This window comes from Balaenoptera physalus (assembly GCF_965194825.1).
Source record: "Balaenoptera physalus genome assembly, chromosome: 1".
In the NCBI taxonomy this organism is placed as follows: Eukaryota; Metazoa; Chordata; class Mammalia; order Artiodactyla; family Balaenopteridae; genus Balaenoptera; species Balaenoptera physalus.
In genome coordinates this window covers 165,978,836-165,995,970 of record NC_138882.1, presented here as the reverse complement: position 1 = coordinate 165,995,970, position 17,135 = coordinate 165,978,836, and the positions used below count along the sequence as shown (strand labels likewise).

At 43.3% G+C, this 17,135-nt stretch overlaps 1 protein-coding gene across 2 annotated transcripts in view; it reads right to left on the bottom strand.

Annotated features, from left to right (window-relative positions):
• GNL2 (G protein nucleolar 2) overlaps positions 1-17,135 on the bottom strand; it is a 26,145-nt gene extending 9,010 nt beyond the window's left edge. Inside the window, exons 1-8 of one of the 2 annotated variants that reach the window (XM_082422053.1) lie at positions 16,865-17,135; positions 15,079-15,163; positions 13,689-13,783; positions 11,418-11,557; positions 8,638-8,822; positions 5,330-5,396; positions 4,046-4,204; positions 2,721-2,834 (exon numbers count right to left, since the gene is read on the bottom strand). In XM_082422053.1, the coding sequence (XP_082278179.1) occupies positions 2,721-2,834; positions 4,046-4,204; positions 5,330-5,396; positions 8,638-8,822; positions 11,418-11,557; positions 13,689-13,783; positions 15,079-15,163; positions 16,865-16,928 (909 nt within the window). In that variant the 5' untranslated portion in view covers positions 16,929-17,135. The remainder of the gene's footprint in view (positions 1-2,720; positions 2,835-4,045; positions 4,205-5,329; positions 5,397-8,637; positions 8,823-11,417; positions 11,558-13,688; positions 13,784-15,078; positions 15,164-16,864) is intronic. The other variant, XM_082422054.1, reaches the window with a different exon arrangement.

Sequence of the window (17,135 nt, the reverse complement as noted above, 5' to 3'; positions counted from 1 at the left end):
CGCCCAAGCTGGAGACAGGAAGACTCCTTTCTAGGGAAACTCACAGGCCCAGGAGTAAAGACCTACAGACGGGACTTCCCTGGTGGTCCAGTGGTTGGGACACCATGCTTCCACTGCAGGGTACACGGGCTCGATCCCTGGTTGGGGAATTAAGATCCCACATGCCATGCAGTGCGGCCAAAACAAAAAACAAACAAAAAACCCACCCTACAGACACTGACATCTAGAGTGTCCCCCAACAAAATACTGGGTTTCTGCCCAGTCACCTACAGTGAAATCTCTCATTCAACAAGCCCACCCCCTGCATAAAGTCTATTTAGCCTATTTTTGGTGGCTCACTCTTAAATGAGTGGAGAACCAAGAATAACCAGACATCTGAAGTGTGACTCTAGTAGAAAAGACAGAAAAAGAGCAACTTGGAGGAAACAGTGTCAATGTAGGAAAATGTAGAGGAAAATTTCCAAATACCACCATCATTGTTCTCAGAGACAGAGAAGCCGGTGCATCCGTGAAACAAGAACAGGCTATAAAAGAGAGCAGGGCAATTCATAAACAAGAGCTTTCAGAAATTACAAATTAAAAGTGAGAGGCAAAATAAATCTTGCGATAGAACAGCTAAATGATCAAGTCAAGGAAACTTCCCAGAAAACAGGGTAAAATGTCATAAATGTACTGAAACAAAGAAAAGATAAGAAAATTCAAGAATTGGGACTTCCCTGGCAGTCCACTGGTTAGGACTCTGCGCTTCCACTGCAGGGGGCACGGGTTCCATCCCTGGTAAGGAAACTAAGATCCCACAAGCCGCGAGGCGAGGCCAGAAAAAAAAGAATGAAAATTCAAGAATTAAACCAGGAGATAAAACCAAATTCCTGAACAAGAACAGAGATGAATGGGGGGCATGGCGTGGGGTGGTTTCCAAAAAACAGTATAGGACAAATAACAGACTGAAAGTCCCATCCATGCCTAGCTCACTGAACAATAAAAGACCCACCTTAAAGCACATCACTGGGACACTGTAAAACAGGAATTTTTTTCAAAAAAGATCTCAGCCACAAAGGATTAGGAGTCAGAACGGTCTCAGATTTCTCAATGGCAACATCGGAAGCCAGAAAACAATGCAATGTCGTGTCTTCAACATTCTAAGAAGAAATGGTGTGAGGGTAGTATGAAGAAATTTACAGAATGCAAGGTCTCAAAAAATGTTCCTTCTAAGCACTCCTTTTCAGAAGGCTTTTGGAAAACATGTTCCATCAAAAGGAAGGAGTAGGACTTCCTTGGTGGCGCAGTGGTTAAGAATCCGCCTGCCAATGCAGGGACACAGGTTTGAGCCCTGGTCGGGGAAGATCCCACATGCCGCGAAGCAACTAAGCCCGTGTGCCACAACTACTGATCCTGTGCTCTAGAGCCCGAGAGCCACAACTACTGAGCCTGCGTGCCACAACTACTGAAGCCCATGGGCCTAGAGCCTGTGCTCCACAACAAGAGAAGCCACCACAAGGAGAAGTCCGCGCACCGCAACGAAGAGTAGCCCCCGCTCACCACAACTAGAGAAAAGCCCACGCACAGCAATGAAGACCCAACACAGCCAAAAATAAATAAATACATAAATTAAAAAAAAACAAAAACAAAAACAAAAAAGGAAGGAGTAAACCAAGAAAGAAAAGGGATCCAGTGAACAAGGGCAACACAGGGAACAGCCACGGGAATCCCGCATTCGGATGACGGGGAAAGGAAGTCCCAGGAAGACCCAGCAGCGGCCCGGGGAGCAGCCGGTGCACCTGGAAGGGAGGCGCCAGACACTCTGAAAGATCCCACACTACCAGAGGATTTGGTGATATGTCAGTGACAAATAAAACGGAGCTAATTAACACCAGATAAAACAGAAGGTCCTATTAGAAAGGAATTACAATCATAGCACCGTGGATCAGCAAGGACTGACACTTCAGTCACAATAACCTAAACACTAAATGAGTAATAGTTTAGCCAAATGTCGTACAAGGACAGAGGGAGTGGAGAGGGAGGACGGGGGCAAGAAATCTAACCCGCATTTTCCATAGTAGGAACTTAACAAATACGTAAAACTGAGGGGGGTGTGAGATGAAGAAATAGATTCATAAGCATATATAAAAAATATGGAAAAAATACCAGAAGTAACAGCTATGAGTTGGACGAGCTCCTTCTGGGAAGTGGGGAAGGGTGGGACGGAGGACAGGTGTCCTTTGTTAGAAGCCAGGTAAGATTAAATGAACATACAAATACAAAGTTGCAGGTACAGAACATGAAGCTTCGAGAACATGTGCTTTCAGGGCCTCCCTGAGGAACCAGCACCTGACCAGGGATCCGAGGCTGGAGCTCGGCAGGGTGCCTTCCAGGCAGAGGGAAGGGAAACGCACAGCCCGGGAGCCCAGAGTGGGGACACAGTGTGGGGAGGGGGCCCGTCGTCATCACCGAGCAGAGGGTAGACCATACGGTTCCAGGGACACAGCAGAAAGGGAAGCGACGTTTGTCAGGGATGGGGGTATAGGCTGAGCTAGAGAGTATTTCAGAATCCCTTGAAATCCTGAGGCTCTGTGAGTGTTCACATCTCCAGAACACACTGTCCTCACTACCGAGAAGATGTGGAAGGTGAGGCTGGTAACTCTGACACACCCTGGGAAGAGAAATTCTCACACAAACCCACAGCTGTCCAACTCCAGGGGGCACAGGTCAGGTCGCAATACCTTTCCAAACTGCCGAAGAAGCTGAATAAATGCTCCTTTGCCAAAGGGGTTAGTAAGACTTGCGTGGAAAGCAAGTGTCGGGTAATCTTGGGAGAGGATGGCAACCCATCGTTTCTAAAGGGAGAAAAGAAAAGAAGCTGGTAAACTGTGAGCTGTTTATTTACAACATAGGAAGAACCAGAGCTTGAATAACAGGATGGTACTTCAAATACACAGTTGTCTAAGGAAAATGTTAGCTGTAATTCTTTGAAATATTTTTTTCAAGTATGACAGTTGACGCTTTGTCTTTTTTTCATTTTTGGCTGCATTGGGTCTTCGTTGCTGCGCGTGGGCTTTCTCTAGTTGCAGAGAGAGGAGGCTACTCTTCGTTGTGGTGCGCAGGCTTCTCATCACGGTGGCTTCTCTTGTCACAGAGCATGGGCTCTAGGCCCATGGGCTTCAGTAGTTGTGGCATGCAGGCTCAGTAGTTGTGGCACACGGGCGTAGCTGCTCCGCGGCACGTGGGATCTTCCCAGACCAGGGCTCGAACCTGTGTCCCCTACATCGGCAGGCAGATTCTTGACCACTGCGCCACCAGGGAAGCCTCTCTTTTGTCTTATAAACACAAAACAATATTCCAAAAATGCCTTCATTGCTACTAAATGCAACTAATGTAACATAATGTGAAACAGACCTGGGGCCTCGGCAGCCGCCCCTTCTGAAGGGCGCACACCGTTCATCCTGTGGGCACTGCAGCTGTCCCACTGCCAACCACCAAGGGTCAAAGGTAACTGCCCAGGACTTCCCTGGTGGTGCAGTGGGTAAGAATCCGCCTGCCAATGCAGGGGACATGGGTTTGAGCCCTGGTCCGGGAAGATCCCACATGCCGCGGAGCCACTAAGCCCATGCACCACAACTACTGAGCCTGCGAGCCACAACTACTGAGCCCACATGCCATAACTACTGAAGCCCGCGCGCCTAGAGCCCATGCTCTGCGACAAGAGAAGCCACCGTGATGAGAAGCATGCGCACCACAATGAAGAGCAGCCCCCGCTCGCTGCAACTAGAGAAAGCCTGCGCACAGCAACGAAGACCCAACGCAGCCAGAAATAAATGAATAAATAAAAAAAATTTTAAAAAAAGGTAACTGCCCATCATCAATGAAGCCCATTTTAGTTTTGTTTTCGATGAGAACACCTGAATGACTACACCCTCACAATAGTGCAACACCTTAACTGCTGCCCCAAATCCTAGAGACCACGACACTGACTTATTCATGGGTAACTCAGAGCCTGCACAAGCCGTGTGGCCTTGGTCATCTGTTTTGCATTAGCAACTGTACTTACCGTTGCCCAGGTTGGAACAAGGTCACATTTGTTAAGAACAAAAATGAGGTGTTTCCAGGGTTTCTCCTTTTTCAAGTAAGTCTCAATGTGAGGGGAACGGGTACCCACTGGATCTCTAGCATCAAGAACTTGAACTACAACATCTGATGAATCTATCACCTGCAAATTCAAAGAGGCAAAAGTGACTTGCTACAGGAGTACAAGGGCAAAATGAAAGAGAGAAGACATTTAAGGGAACCTGGGAAAAATAAAGCAACAATAGAGATAACCTCTCAACAGTCTTATGAGGAGAGCAGGTGGTAGCTAATCTCAAAGCCCAGGGATCAGTACCCGAAAAATTGTTTTCATCCTGTGGGTATCTGAAACTTGTTTAATTCCAAATAGAACTAGCTTGGATGAAACCGGTCTATTTCACGACTGCTATGCATTAGTGAGTAGAACCATTTACTTCTTCTTTTTTAAAAAAATATTTAATTTATTTATTTGGTTGCACTGGGTCTTAGCTGCGGCTCGAGGGCTCCTTAGCTGCAGCAGGCTCCTTAGTTGTGGCATGCGAACTCTTAGCTGCGGCATGCATGTGGGATCTAGTTCCCTGACCAGGGATCGAACCCGGGCCTCCTGCATTGGGAGCACAGAGTCCTATCCACTGCACCACCAGGGAAGTCCCTCATTTACTTCTTAGACCTCTAAGTTTCCATGCTATAGGTTTTGAGTATTTTACAAAAAAACTAAAAAAGTTTGTTTGCTTTCATGGTACTAGTTTCCTATCATGTTACTATCTGATTATGTGACTATGCTTGAAAGTCTTCGTTACTGAGAATATTATTCGAGTGTGGACCTAAAACTCAGCCGGCTGAAGAGAACTAGACCAGGACTCAGGAGACACAAAGCCTCTTGCACTAACTACCTGGGTAAGCTGGGGAAGGTATTCAAGCCTTCTAGACTTGAATTCTCATCTGTAAAATGAGAGGGCTGGACTAAGTAACTCAAAAATTCTCATGCAGCTCTAACCATGTATAATGAATCTCAACAAGAATATCATTTAGCAGGTAATCCAAAGAAATATTAACAGAGAATATGTGAATCTATGCAATGTGGTTGTTACTATTATATGAGTAATAAAAAAATGCAGTTATCTAGAACAATGGTAGTATGTGCACGGCCATATCCATCCTGGAGGTGGAATTTATATTGACAGAGCTTCAATAGATCCAAGTCAGTTTTCTCATATAAGATCATGAAAGCCAAAGGAACCATTCAGTAAGATAGAATTTAAAGTCTTACCTTGTAGAGTTCACCCCATATTCTTTTAGACTGTCCCTTTTTATATATCTCTTCTTGGGCTTCATTTCTAAATAAGAAAAGACCCAAAGTGAGCAAATGAAGCACTATAAAGATTACAAGGATGTTTCAGGGAAAAAACCATGTGCCAAGGGAAAGCGGTATCAAAACTAGTATCAACATCACTAATTATTAGAGAAATGCAAATCAAAACTACAATGAGGTATCACCTCACTCCGGTCAGAATGGCCATCATCAAAACATCTATAAACAATAAATGCTGGAGAGGGTGTGGAGAAAAGAGAAGCCTCCTACACCGTTGGTGGGAATGTAGATTGGTACAGCCACTACGGAGAACAGTATAGAGGTCCCTTAAAAAACGAAAAATAGAGCTACCATATGACCCAGCAATCCCACTCCTAGGCATATATCCAGAGAAAACCATAATTCGAAAGGAAGCATGCACCCCGATGTTCATTGCAGCACTATTTACAATAGCCAGGACGTGGAAGCAACCTAAACGTTCATCGACAGAGGAATGGATAAAGAAGATGTGGTACACATATAGAATGGAATATCACTCAGCCATAAAAAGGAATGAAGTAGTGCCATTTGCAGAGACATGGATGGACCCAGAGATTGTCATACAGACTGAAGTAAGTCAGAAAGAGAAAGACAAATATCGTATAATATCGTTTATATGTGGAATCTAGAAAAATGGTACAGACGAACTTATTTGCAAAGCGGAAATAGAGTCACAGATGTAGAAAACAAACCTATGGTTACCAACGGGGGAAGGGGGGGTAGGATGCACTGGGAGATTGCGATTGACATATATACACTACTATGTATAAAACAGATAACTAATGAGAACCTACTGTACAGCACAGGGAACTCTACTCAACGCTCTGTGGTGACCTAAATGGGATGGAAATCTAAAAGAGTAGATATATGTATATGTATAACTGATTCACTTTGTTGTACAGCAGAAACTAATACAACATTGTAAAGCAACTATACTCCAATAAAAATTAAAACAAAACAAAAAAAAACAACTAGCTGTAGACGGACCAAAATTAGACTTAATTTAAAAAATGACTATATCCAAATGCCCATCGACAGATGAATAAAAATAAATGTCGCGTATACATAATGGAATACTGTTCAGCAATACAAACAAATAAAGTACTGATACACGATACAACATGGATGACCTTGAAGACATTATGCTAATGAAATAAGCCAGATACAAAAGGACAAATACCGTACAAGTGCACTTACATGAAGTACTATTTAAGAGAGAAGTTAAACTCATAAGAGACAGAGAACAGAATGGTGGTTGCCAGGGGCTGAGGAGAGGGGGGAATGGGGAATCAGTGCTGGATGGGTACAGAGTTTCAGTTTGGAATGATGTGAAAAAATTCTAGCGATGGATAGTGGTAATGGTTGCACAGCCATGTGAATGTACTTAATGCCACTAAATTGGATGCTTAAAAATGATTAAAATGGGACTTCCCTGGTGGCACAGTGGTTAACAATCCGCCTGCCAATCCAGGGGACACGGGTTCGAGTCCTGGTCCAGGAAGATCCCACATGCCACAGAGCAACTAAGCCCGTGAGCCACAATGACTGAGCCTGTGCTCTAGAGCCTGCAAGCCACAACTACTGAGCCCGTGTGCCACAACTACTGAAGCCCACACACCTAGAGCCCGTGCTCTGCAACAAGAGAAGCCACCGCAATGAGAAGCTCAAGCACCGCAATGAAGAGTAGCCCCTGGTCGCCACAACTAAAGAAAGCCTGTGCGCAGCAAAGAAGACCCAACACAGCCAAAAATAAATAAATAATTTTTAAAAAAGATTGAAATGGTAAATTTTGTTATGTATATTTTACCACAATAAATTTAATTAAAAAAACAAAAGCAACTATAATTAGGCAGTCTGTCACAGAGAATTATGAAAAGGAATCTGAACCATAATCCACACTCCACAGCTCCCACGAAGAGTGAAACTTTCCTGATAAGGTTGAGAATCTGCTTGTTTATTAGCCTCAAAGACATTTACCCAATGTCCCTGGAACAAAAATAGTTTTGTTTCTCCCCCATTGCCGACTGTACCCTTTGGAGGTGGAAAAAATTCAAATCAGCAGACGCATACAAAGTCCAAATAGTTCTAAGAATAAATGAACTCGCTGCCTCTTTTTGCTTGGCCTCGAGTGGCTTGACTTGACCTCTAGGAGGCCCAGGGCTAGCGATGGACTGAGGACAGCACCAAGGTAGTGGCACTGCAGGCAGGGGACAGCACCTCTCCTCTAGGGCACCTCAGGAACACATGAGGGAGAACCAGGAGGACTAAACTGGTAAACCCTTTCTGGAGGGTAATAAGGCAGCCGCCTATCAAAAAACTGCATATTCTTCGACGTCATTTCCCCTAAGAATTTATCCTTGGGGAACAATTAAGGATGAGAAAGAATTAGTCACATTGATGTTTTACCCTAGAGTTGTTTACCATAGGGGAAAACTTTGAACAGCATAAATGTCTAACCATGGGACTGGCCACAACAAAAACCTACTCTGACATGAAACATTATATTGTTGTTGACTAAGAACTGACATGGAAATATATTCTTAATAATTTAGAAAAATATATTAAAATAAAAGCAAGTTAAAATACAGTCTTAAAGTACTATACTTATAAATAAAAACGTCCAGAATAATGTATATATATACATACATATCCTTAACTGATCCTTGACCTTTCGGGTATGAACCCCTATGAAAGTGTGATCAAAGTTAGGGATCCTTCTTCTCCTCCCCTTCTCTAAAAACCACAAAACTCACTTCTTTTATGCATGTACATAAATTTTCCATATTATCTTCAGAGGGTCACAGAAACCTCAAAGGATATCAATGAACTCCCCCCACCCCCAGTGGTCCAGAGTAAACCCTGATATTCACCAAAATATTAACAATGCTTAACATAAGTAGTGGAATTATGAGTGCTTATTTTCTTTTTGTTGTATTTCCAATTTAACTATATTTTAAAAATTTGTCTATGATAGAATATACTGTTATTATTATGAAGAAAGTGTTATTTATTTCTATTTGGGGGGGGAATTAAGAGACCAATAGTAAACAAGCCACCTTAAATTATCTTCAGTCTGGCCCCAACCAGTTTCATTAATTTTTCTAGTCTAAGGGAAGATCTCCATCTATGAGATAAATCACTGAGCTTCTGGCAGGTAAATAACTGTAAAGAAGATGTCTATTGCAGAAGAGCAAATGAGGAGATGTGCATGAACTTTAAAACTGTACCTCACACCAGTGTCTTCAGCTACCAAGTCACGATCCTTCCCCTGGTCATAGCTCTCAGTGGACATTTCTGCATTTTCTATAAGTGACTGCATATCACCTGCAAATAAATTTGGTCGCTTCCTCTGTGCTTTAGGGCCAAATGTAGTTTCAAAGCTTTCAGTATCAAGGATGTGCACCTTTGAGTTCTAAAGAGAAAGGAGAATTATAGGTAAGACTAAGCAAAGCACTGAGAAAAAGCAAAAAGTTCAAAACCTATCTGGGAAAGGCTTTCTGCTTTCATTTTTGCAAAGCTCAACCCATACCAAAATCTACAACACGGATGCAGCCTGACTTCAAAACAGAAATCCTTATTTAAATAGCAAACGCACTTGTTCCCCTCTTCTGAAAGCTTTCCTGGAGAAATACAAAATACAAATAGTCAAAGCAAATATGAATAGTTGTGTGTAAGACTTGCCAAAAACTCTGCTTTATTTCATTTATCATAAACTTTAGTCAAATGTAATTACGGCTACAACGCTGAAAATTAACTTTTTTCTGACCTTTGTTTTTTTTTTAGCTTTCAAACAAGTGCATAAAATTCGCCAAATTCACAGATTTTTGTCAAGGACGATCATGCTCAAATTTGTGTTTTTTTTTTTAAACCAACTGTAAATGCCAACTTTTTCTTGGAAGTTAATTTCTTTCATGGCTAAAAGGAATTGCTTGTTTTGTAAGATGCATTTTAGTTTCAGATAACATTTTCCCTAATTTAGGTAACGTTTTTATTAAATGCACATGCGAAGTCTTCAGATGAAAAACATCTAGCAAAAGTCCAAAATAAGAGTTTAGATGTGATAAAAGGAACCTGATCCTAACTAGAACTTGATGTGCCTGTAAAGGAGTTACGGGCAGAGGAATTTTTGAAGCAGGATGAAAGTCAAACTCTGAGTTAGGATCTATCACGTAACAGTATGTTAACAGCCGGCAGAGAATAATATCCTCAAAAAAAACAAACACCCTCTGCCCCCCAGTACAGGCTCCTCTGTAAGCACCAGCTACGAAACGCGGAAGAGAGAACAACCCAGTGGCTTCTGAACTTGACAGACACCTCTTCAACTCCTAAAGATCCTTAAGCTATTATCAGAGTCTCTAACCCATCTCTCAGTTTAGTTTTACTCACTACGCTCCAACAAGGGAACATCCCCGAACAGAACAGTCGCGTTTTACATTAGAACTAGGTTCTAATGTCACTGGGAAAATTATGATCAAAATTATCCTTGAAAATCTCTCAACCTATAACGTACACTATACCTGGATCTGTGTCTATAAACCTGTACCTTAGTAAGTACAAGGTAGTAGTATGTCTATACACTAAAATACAGAGACAATATAAGTTAAAGTATTTCCACTGTAGTACTGCTACAGAAACATAGTAATTGTAATGCACATACAGGTGAATGTGTAAAAGTTAAAAGCGTATCTGATTTGACTCCACCGTGCAGCAAATCTCAGAATCAGATTTCATAACGAGTAGTAGATATTGCACTAAAAATAAAACAGGTAAAGTTTCTTCAAGGACAGAGCAGAAAACTCATCAGTTACTCTGAGTACCCGTCTGCACCAAAATACAAACTGCTGCAGCTGTGGGCCCTTCATTCTATGTATCAGACATTTAAGCACTGAATTTTAGAAGCACTGAACAACTGCCATGGGCAACAAAGCAATAAATCCATAATAGAACTTCTCTGTTCTTCTCATAAACAGGATTCAATAGTTTGTTAAAAGATGGCTTTAGGGAGGACAGAGAGAACAAAGGAAATGAGCAACTTGTCTGTGGTTCATGAATTACACTCACGTGTTTCCCTGAAAGAAAACAGTCACTCCACTAATAGGTGCCATTCTTCTAGTCTGTCATAAAACAAAGCATAATTGACAAAACCTGAGGCAATAACCAGGACTTGGGTTTTACTTTGTTCTGCAAGTAAACACTTTTCTTTGAACTGTTTAATCCATGTATGCATGTCAGTGTTTTCTTCCCCTCCTCATGCTGGAACTGAAGCTCTGTGCTGTACTTATGTACATTTTTGGGAGTTACTATTCAAAGCAAGTAAAAATGTGCAGGCAGGCATTAGGCCATTTCTTTGGTTCCGTGTGAAACTAATTCCACTCAAGCCAGATTCAGTCTTTACTGCACTTCTAACTTCAATGATTAACAAGCAATCTGACTGGCACCCTTTCCTTCAGCTGAAAAGACTCTCTAAGGAGCTCCCAGAAGCTGAAAGTCTCCCTCCCACCAACCCAATCCTAAATCTATGCTTCCCCAAAGTTTGATGGAACTACCACTTAAACAAGTTTGCTTACCAAAAACATTTAAAAGCAGTATTGATAATAGCCATGATCTCTTTAGGTCTAAGTAAGTGGTGGCCTAAGTGCTCGGCATGTGCCAAGAGCCTTAATGGCTGTTTCATCTGCATCCAGTCACCCGAGGAGGGGGTCACCTTGACTTACCAGTCGGGGAAGTGAAAGCTCGCAGAGAACCCTAACTAAGGCTGCAGGTAAGGGACAGAGCAAAGATTAAAATTCAGGCCTGACTCCCAAGCCTGTGCTTTGGTCCACTATGCCACTGAACTTCTCCGACAGAATTCGGTTCATGCTAAAGGTGAGACCCCTAACAAAGGTGAAAGGAGAAGTCTCAGAAAGCTTATCAGTACTGCTTCAGGCACTATTCTCTATGGAAAAACAAGAGGAAAGTACGGTAGAGAGGGATCTGCGTGGTTTGCCGGGGACATCCTCCATCTTACATGAGGCCGGATTCGATCATGGAGAAGAGACATGGGTAACTTGCTTTGCTTCATGACAACTTTGTACGGATCCTTCAAGACTATGTCCATTTCCTCTTGAAATTTTTGTAGCGATGACTGCTTAATCACACGTGTATTTCCTGTTTTACAAAAGAATGTTGCTGTTTAATAAATAGCTCCTTACAACTTCCGCCTCCATCTTCCCAGGGACACAGTGAAAGGTAAGATTTTATTTATTTTTATTTTTTTTAACATCTTTATTGGAGTATTGGAGCTTTACAGTGGTGTGTTAGTTTCTGCTTTATAACAAAGTGAATCAGTTATACATATACATATGTTCCCATATCTCTTCCCTCTTGCGTCTCCCTCCCTCCCACCCCTCTAGGTGGTCACAAAACACCGAGATGATGTCCCTGTGCTATAAAGGTAAGATTTTAAATTGCCCTCACTCACCCAAACACCTGACACATCCATCCCACGTAGCCATTTTCAAACTTAAAAGAAGGAAAAAACCAGAAACCAAAAAACAAAGAAACTGCCTCTCCTGCACTCATACACTAAGAACTAATCCACCAACCCAGACACACAAAGGGTTTCAATAGTTTTCCAAGTCCAATTTCCTGACTGGATGAAACTGAAAAATAAACATCACTGAATGGAACTGAGATTTGACAAATGTCCTATTTCCTGCTAGATCTGGCAAAGAAATTTGGAGCCAATCACAGCTGATCAGTTAGCATACTCAGAGAATCCCAAAGCACAGCACCTAAGAGTCATAGCTCTGGTTTTTAGGGTTATAAGGGTTTGAAGGCACTATTAATCAACAAAGCCCTGCAAGGGAACAAAATGAAACTATATAACACTACTTGGAGAACACCTTGGAAGTGAGAGATTGTATTCACTGAACAGCACATTGCAGCACAAATGCCAAACTCAAGGTGAAGACGACCACGCTGGCGGGGATGGTGACGATGACAGCGGTTAAAGCTTCTATTGTACTACTTGCCGGACACTGTTCTAGGCACTTTACGTAAGAGTATTTATACATTTAATTACCACAACAGTCCTACGAAATAGGTGCTGTTTTTATCTTCATTTTACAGATGGAGAAACTGATGAGCAAACTTAAGAACCTGACCATGGTCCCAGAAATGGCAGAACTAGGCCTCAAACCCAGGAGGTCTAGATCTAGTGTCACCGGACCTTGCCACCATGCTAAAGGCCTCTTGAAGGAGTTCTCTCGGACACTTTTCTGTGCTGCAGTTTCCTAGGGGGTACCAATCCCACCAAGAGACGTATGAGATGTGCAAAGGTAGCTGCCATCTGCCCCCCAGAACAGAGGCCAAACAGCAGGCAAAGAATGCGGTCTGACCATCTGATGTGCCCACACAGCTGGCAGTGGCTGAGGGAAAGGCTGAAAGCCCCGACAGAGATGAAGGTGGAGCTTCCAAAGGAAGAAATCCTGCTTCCCCAAGGCCTCTGGAGATACGCTATTCATTCCTGGGAAGGACCAACGAGAGGTCCTTTCATTGTCACTCAGTCCAAACACAACCCCACTAAGAAAAAGTGTTTCAGAGGAACTTTAGGCTAAAGGCACAAACACACCTGCAAGGCACCTCTCAAAGTCACCTCTCCAGGTGACTGGAAATTAGGAGAGGAGCGTTCTAATGAATGCTAGTCATTAAGGATGAGCTCATCTGTCTAAGAGGTTCACTCACGGTGAACAATGATGGGCTCTTTTCAAAAAGAAGTCATTTATGGAAGCCACCGCCACGACTTTTCTCACGGTGGGGACTTCTTATCTCATCCCTTTCTCATACTGTCCTTGGCAGTTCCCCTCACCCCAGATACCTGCCTTTTATTTATTTTTTTAAATTTATTTATTTATTTTTGGCTGCATTGGGTCTTTGTTGCTGCGCACGGGCTTTCTCTAGTTGCAGCGAGCGGGGGCTACTCTTCACTACAGTGTGCCAGCTTCTCATTGCGGTGGCTTCTCTTGTTGCGGAGCACAGGCTCTAAGGAGCATGGGCTTCAGTAGTTGTGGCATGAGGGCTTCAGTAGTTATGGCGCACGAGCTTAGTTGCTCCGCGGCATGTGGGGTCTTCCCAGACCAGGAATCGAACCCGTGTCCCTTGCACTGGCAAGCGGATTCTTAGCCACTGTGCCACCAGGGAAGCCCCCAGATACCTGCCTTTTAGATACCTGAACATTCTACCCTTTTCCATACAGTGCACATTTTCTAGGGTAAAAGTAGCAGAGGACAACACTCACCAAACCACTTAATGTTCGGCTCCACTCTCGCCACTGTGCCAGAAGCCACCGTTGACTGATACTGCAGAGGCTTAATCACTTTACCACGGCTGTTCCTGAATTGAGGAAATAACAGATTTGGGTTGACAACAGAAGAAAGGCTACAGCAAAGCTGGGTTTACAGAATACGCTTTCCATCAAAAGGACCTCTTTTTTTTTTTTCTCCTTCCAGTTTTAAGTGATCATGAAATACAGATTTTGGTAAACAAAAAGTACTTCTACATTCAAAACAGATTGCCCCAAAGCCACTTAACCTTTTGCAACAGAGCACGTAATGATTTTTGCTCGATGAATAACAACTAATGACCATGTTTAAAAATCTGTTTACTGTTTGTTTGCTTTAAAAAAGAAAACCGCGGGCTTCCCTGGTGGCGCAGTGGTTGAGAATCTGCCTGCCAATGCAGGGGACATGGGTTCGAGCCCTGGTCTGGGAAGATCCCACATGCCACGAAGCAAATAGTCCCGTGAGCCACAACTACTGAGCCTGCGCGTCTGGAGCCTGTGCCCTGCAACAAGAGAGGCCGCGATAGTGAGAGGCCCGCGCACCGCGATGAAGAGTGGCCCCCACTTGCCTCAACTAGAGAAAGCCCTCGCACAGAAATGAAGACCCAACACAGCCAAAAATAAATAAATTAATTAAAAAAAAAAAAAGAAAACCGCATTCTTGAGTCTTTTTTGGATAATTATTTGAAGGCTGGTTTAAATGAATTTTAAGTAGAGGGTGATTTATGCTGGAACTCGAAATTCTAAAACAAACTGCAGAGTAGGTGACTAAGGCAGATTAAGTTCACTGACATTTGTGTTTTAGACACATCTTTTAGAATGGTTGAAGAATCCAATTACCAAACAAATTGAATAAGACCAAACAAATTGAATAAGACAAAATAAAACCAGGTCGCAAAATGCCACACTCAGCAAGCCCCTGTGGTAGAGGCTGCCTCAGCAGAACTGAGTTGTGATGAGTTTCCAAGTGCCACAATGTTGTGATCTAAAGTTTGTCATTAAAAAAACAAGTTTTCTGGCCGCTTTCATGACACCATCCTACGTGCTTTGTTAAAAAAAAGCAGATTTCTATCGGACAGATATGTACCTTGAGATTTAACATGCCATTTGTGGAGGCCGAGGCTGTGAGGAACAAGGCTGTTGTAGAGTGCAGTGACACAATCACTATTTCAACCCCTACTACGCATGTCTTTAACCCAAAATTCAGTTTATCATATAAAACGGTATTTGAAAATACACTACTCCTATCTGGGGAAAGTGGGGGTGGGAATATCAAAGGCTTAACAGGTGTCAGCTACAAGTCAAGGGCAGGAAGGGAAGAGGAGAGGACACCAGCGCCCACACTCACCTGCGCTCCTTCTGCCTGTACATATTCAGGCGTCGGATTGTGGCCCGGTCCCTCATGTTTTGGCCTCCTGCTCCCTGAACTCGATCTAGGAAACACAGAAGTGGAATGCACACTGTTTGATAGCCAACAAGTCTAAGTATAGCCATTGCTTCAAACACACCAACTAGTTCACTCAAAGCAGGCAAGCTGCCACCTCACTGCAAAATCTCCACTTTCTCCACGTGTTGCTCCAACAAAATCATTCCTGGAAGCTACATGGTATGACAAAGTTGACCTAATCTGGAACCCTCCGTAGGACTGTGTTTGAAAATGACAGTAGGTAATATTTCTGAGCACTAATTATGGCACTGTGCTATCCACATTACAGGCATCATCTCATGTAATCCATACAACAATCTTACCAAGAGGGATGCATTATTCCCATTCTGCAGGTTAAGACACTGAGGCACAGTGGGCAAGCATCTTGTACAAAGATTTTTTGTACAAGAGCCAGAATTTGAACAAAAGCATCAGATCACCATCTGTGCTCTTAACCACTAAGACACCTGCCTCTGGGTCTCAGTTTAACAAATACTGAGTGCCTGCTACAGGCAAAGCATCACGAAGACTACGATTCTGGCACATAAGTGTTCCTAATGTACCAGTTTCTTAATTTCCTAAGGTTTGATCTTAGTTTTATCAACAGCAAAATAGGTAGTAATTCTTGCCTTATATCTCAGAGAGAAAGAGAAGGACAAATTAGCATAGTAATACCAGCTTAGCTTCTCATTTGGGGATGCCTTTAAGTCATCTGTTTTGAAGTCATGCAATAGAAAACAGGCAGAAATCACAGGACTGGTGGCTCTACTGCTCACTACGTGTGCCAGCTGTGACAAGCCACTTCTCCTATTTTGGCTCAGTCTCTTCACCTATAACATCATGATCTCTAAGGGCCTCTTCAGGTCTAACACTGTCAGATCCCAGTCTACACAAACTGAATAATTTATCAGCGGTCCAGGTAAAACATTCAACATTAATTAAAATCAAAAACTTTAGGCCATATTTTAATATGTTTTATTAACTAAACCCAAATGGAAGGGACTCCCCCAAAGGCTATCTTGTTCATTCTGTGGTGGAACCTCAACAAAACTCGTACACATCTTCAAAAACATCTTTTGTTTTTGAAGTATGAAAGTTTTTTTTTTAATAAGTATGAAACGATCATACTTATCTGTAGCATTTTCTATGCACTTTACCGGATGGGATGACTCCAAGAGCCAAATCTACTAGCCCTTTCCCATTTAAATGGTCAAAGCTAAGGTGGTAGGCAAGTGTGGCCAAGTGTAAAGGGCCAGCTGGGTCAGCCTACATCACTTTTAGTCTGACTTTATCTAATTTATAGTACTTCTAGTAATTCCTTGAGCTGGAGAGCTGGACTCATACAAGACTGAACTATTTGGGGGGAGGGGCTTCAACACCTGACACACACAGGGACCCAAGAAGAGGTCAAATTTAAGTGTCCCTTCCAACTCAGAGCTTCCCAGTCTCTGCACCTCACAGTTGGAGATGCCCCAAGGCTGCCAGGCCTGAGTGTTCACTTTCCCGGCTTTAGACCTGGTGCCTGGCATCTAGTCTTGACAGGCGTCCAAGACTAAGCCCTCCTCAGGGCCTATGAACAAGTAATCATCTTCTCCCTTCTTATCCCCAAAGGCCACTCTGCTTGAGGTCACTCCAAGCAAGGCCACCCGGTGTCCCTCCCTCCAAGCTTCCTCCAAGCCCCACCCTCCGCGAGCCCCGCCGCCCGTACCGGGATTTGTGCTGGCTTTAGAGGGGTTGATGGTGCTCCGTCCTTTGTACTTGGGCTTCACCATCTTGCCGACGGGACGGGGACCGGAGCGTTGGGTCCGGCCTACGTGGGGTAAAAGATCTCGTAACTTCCCAAGCCGGGCTGAAACAACCCGCCCGAACCACGCTGGACCGCGTGCCCGAGACTACGTCACTTCCGCTCGCATCCCTTCCTTCCCCTGCTCGACTTCCTGCGAACGCGAGGCGCGCGCCGCCGCACTCCAGGCTCCGCC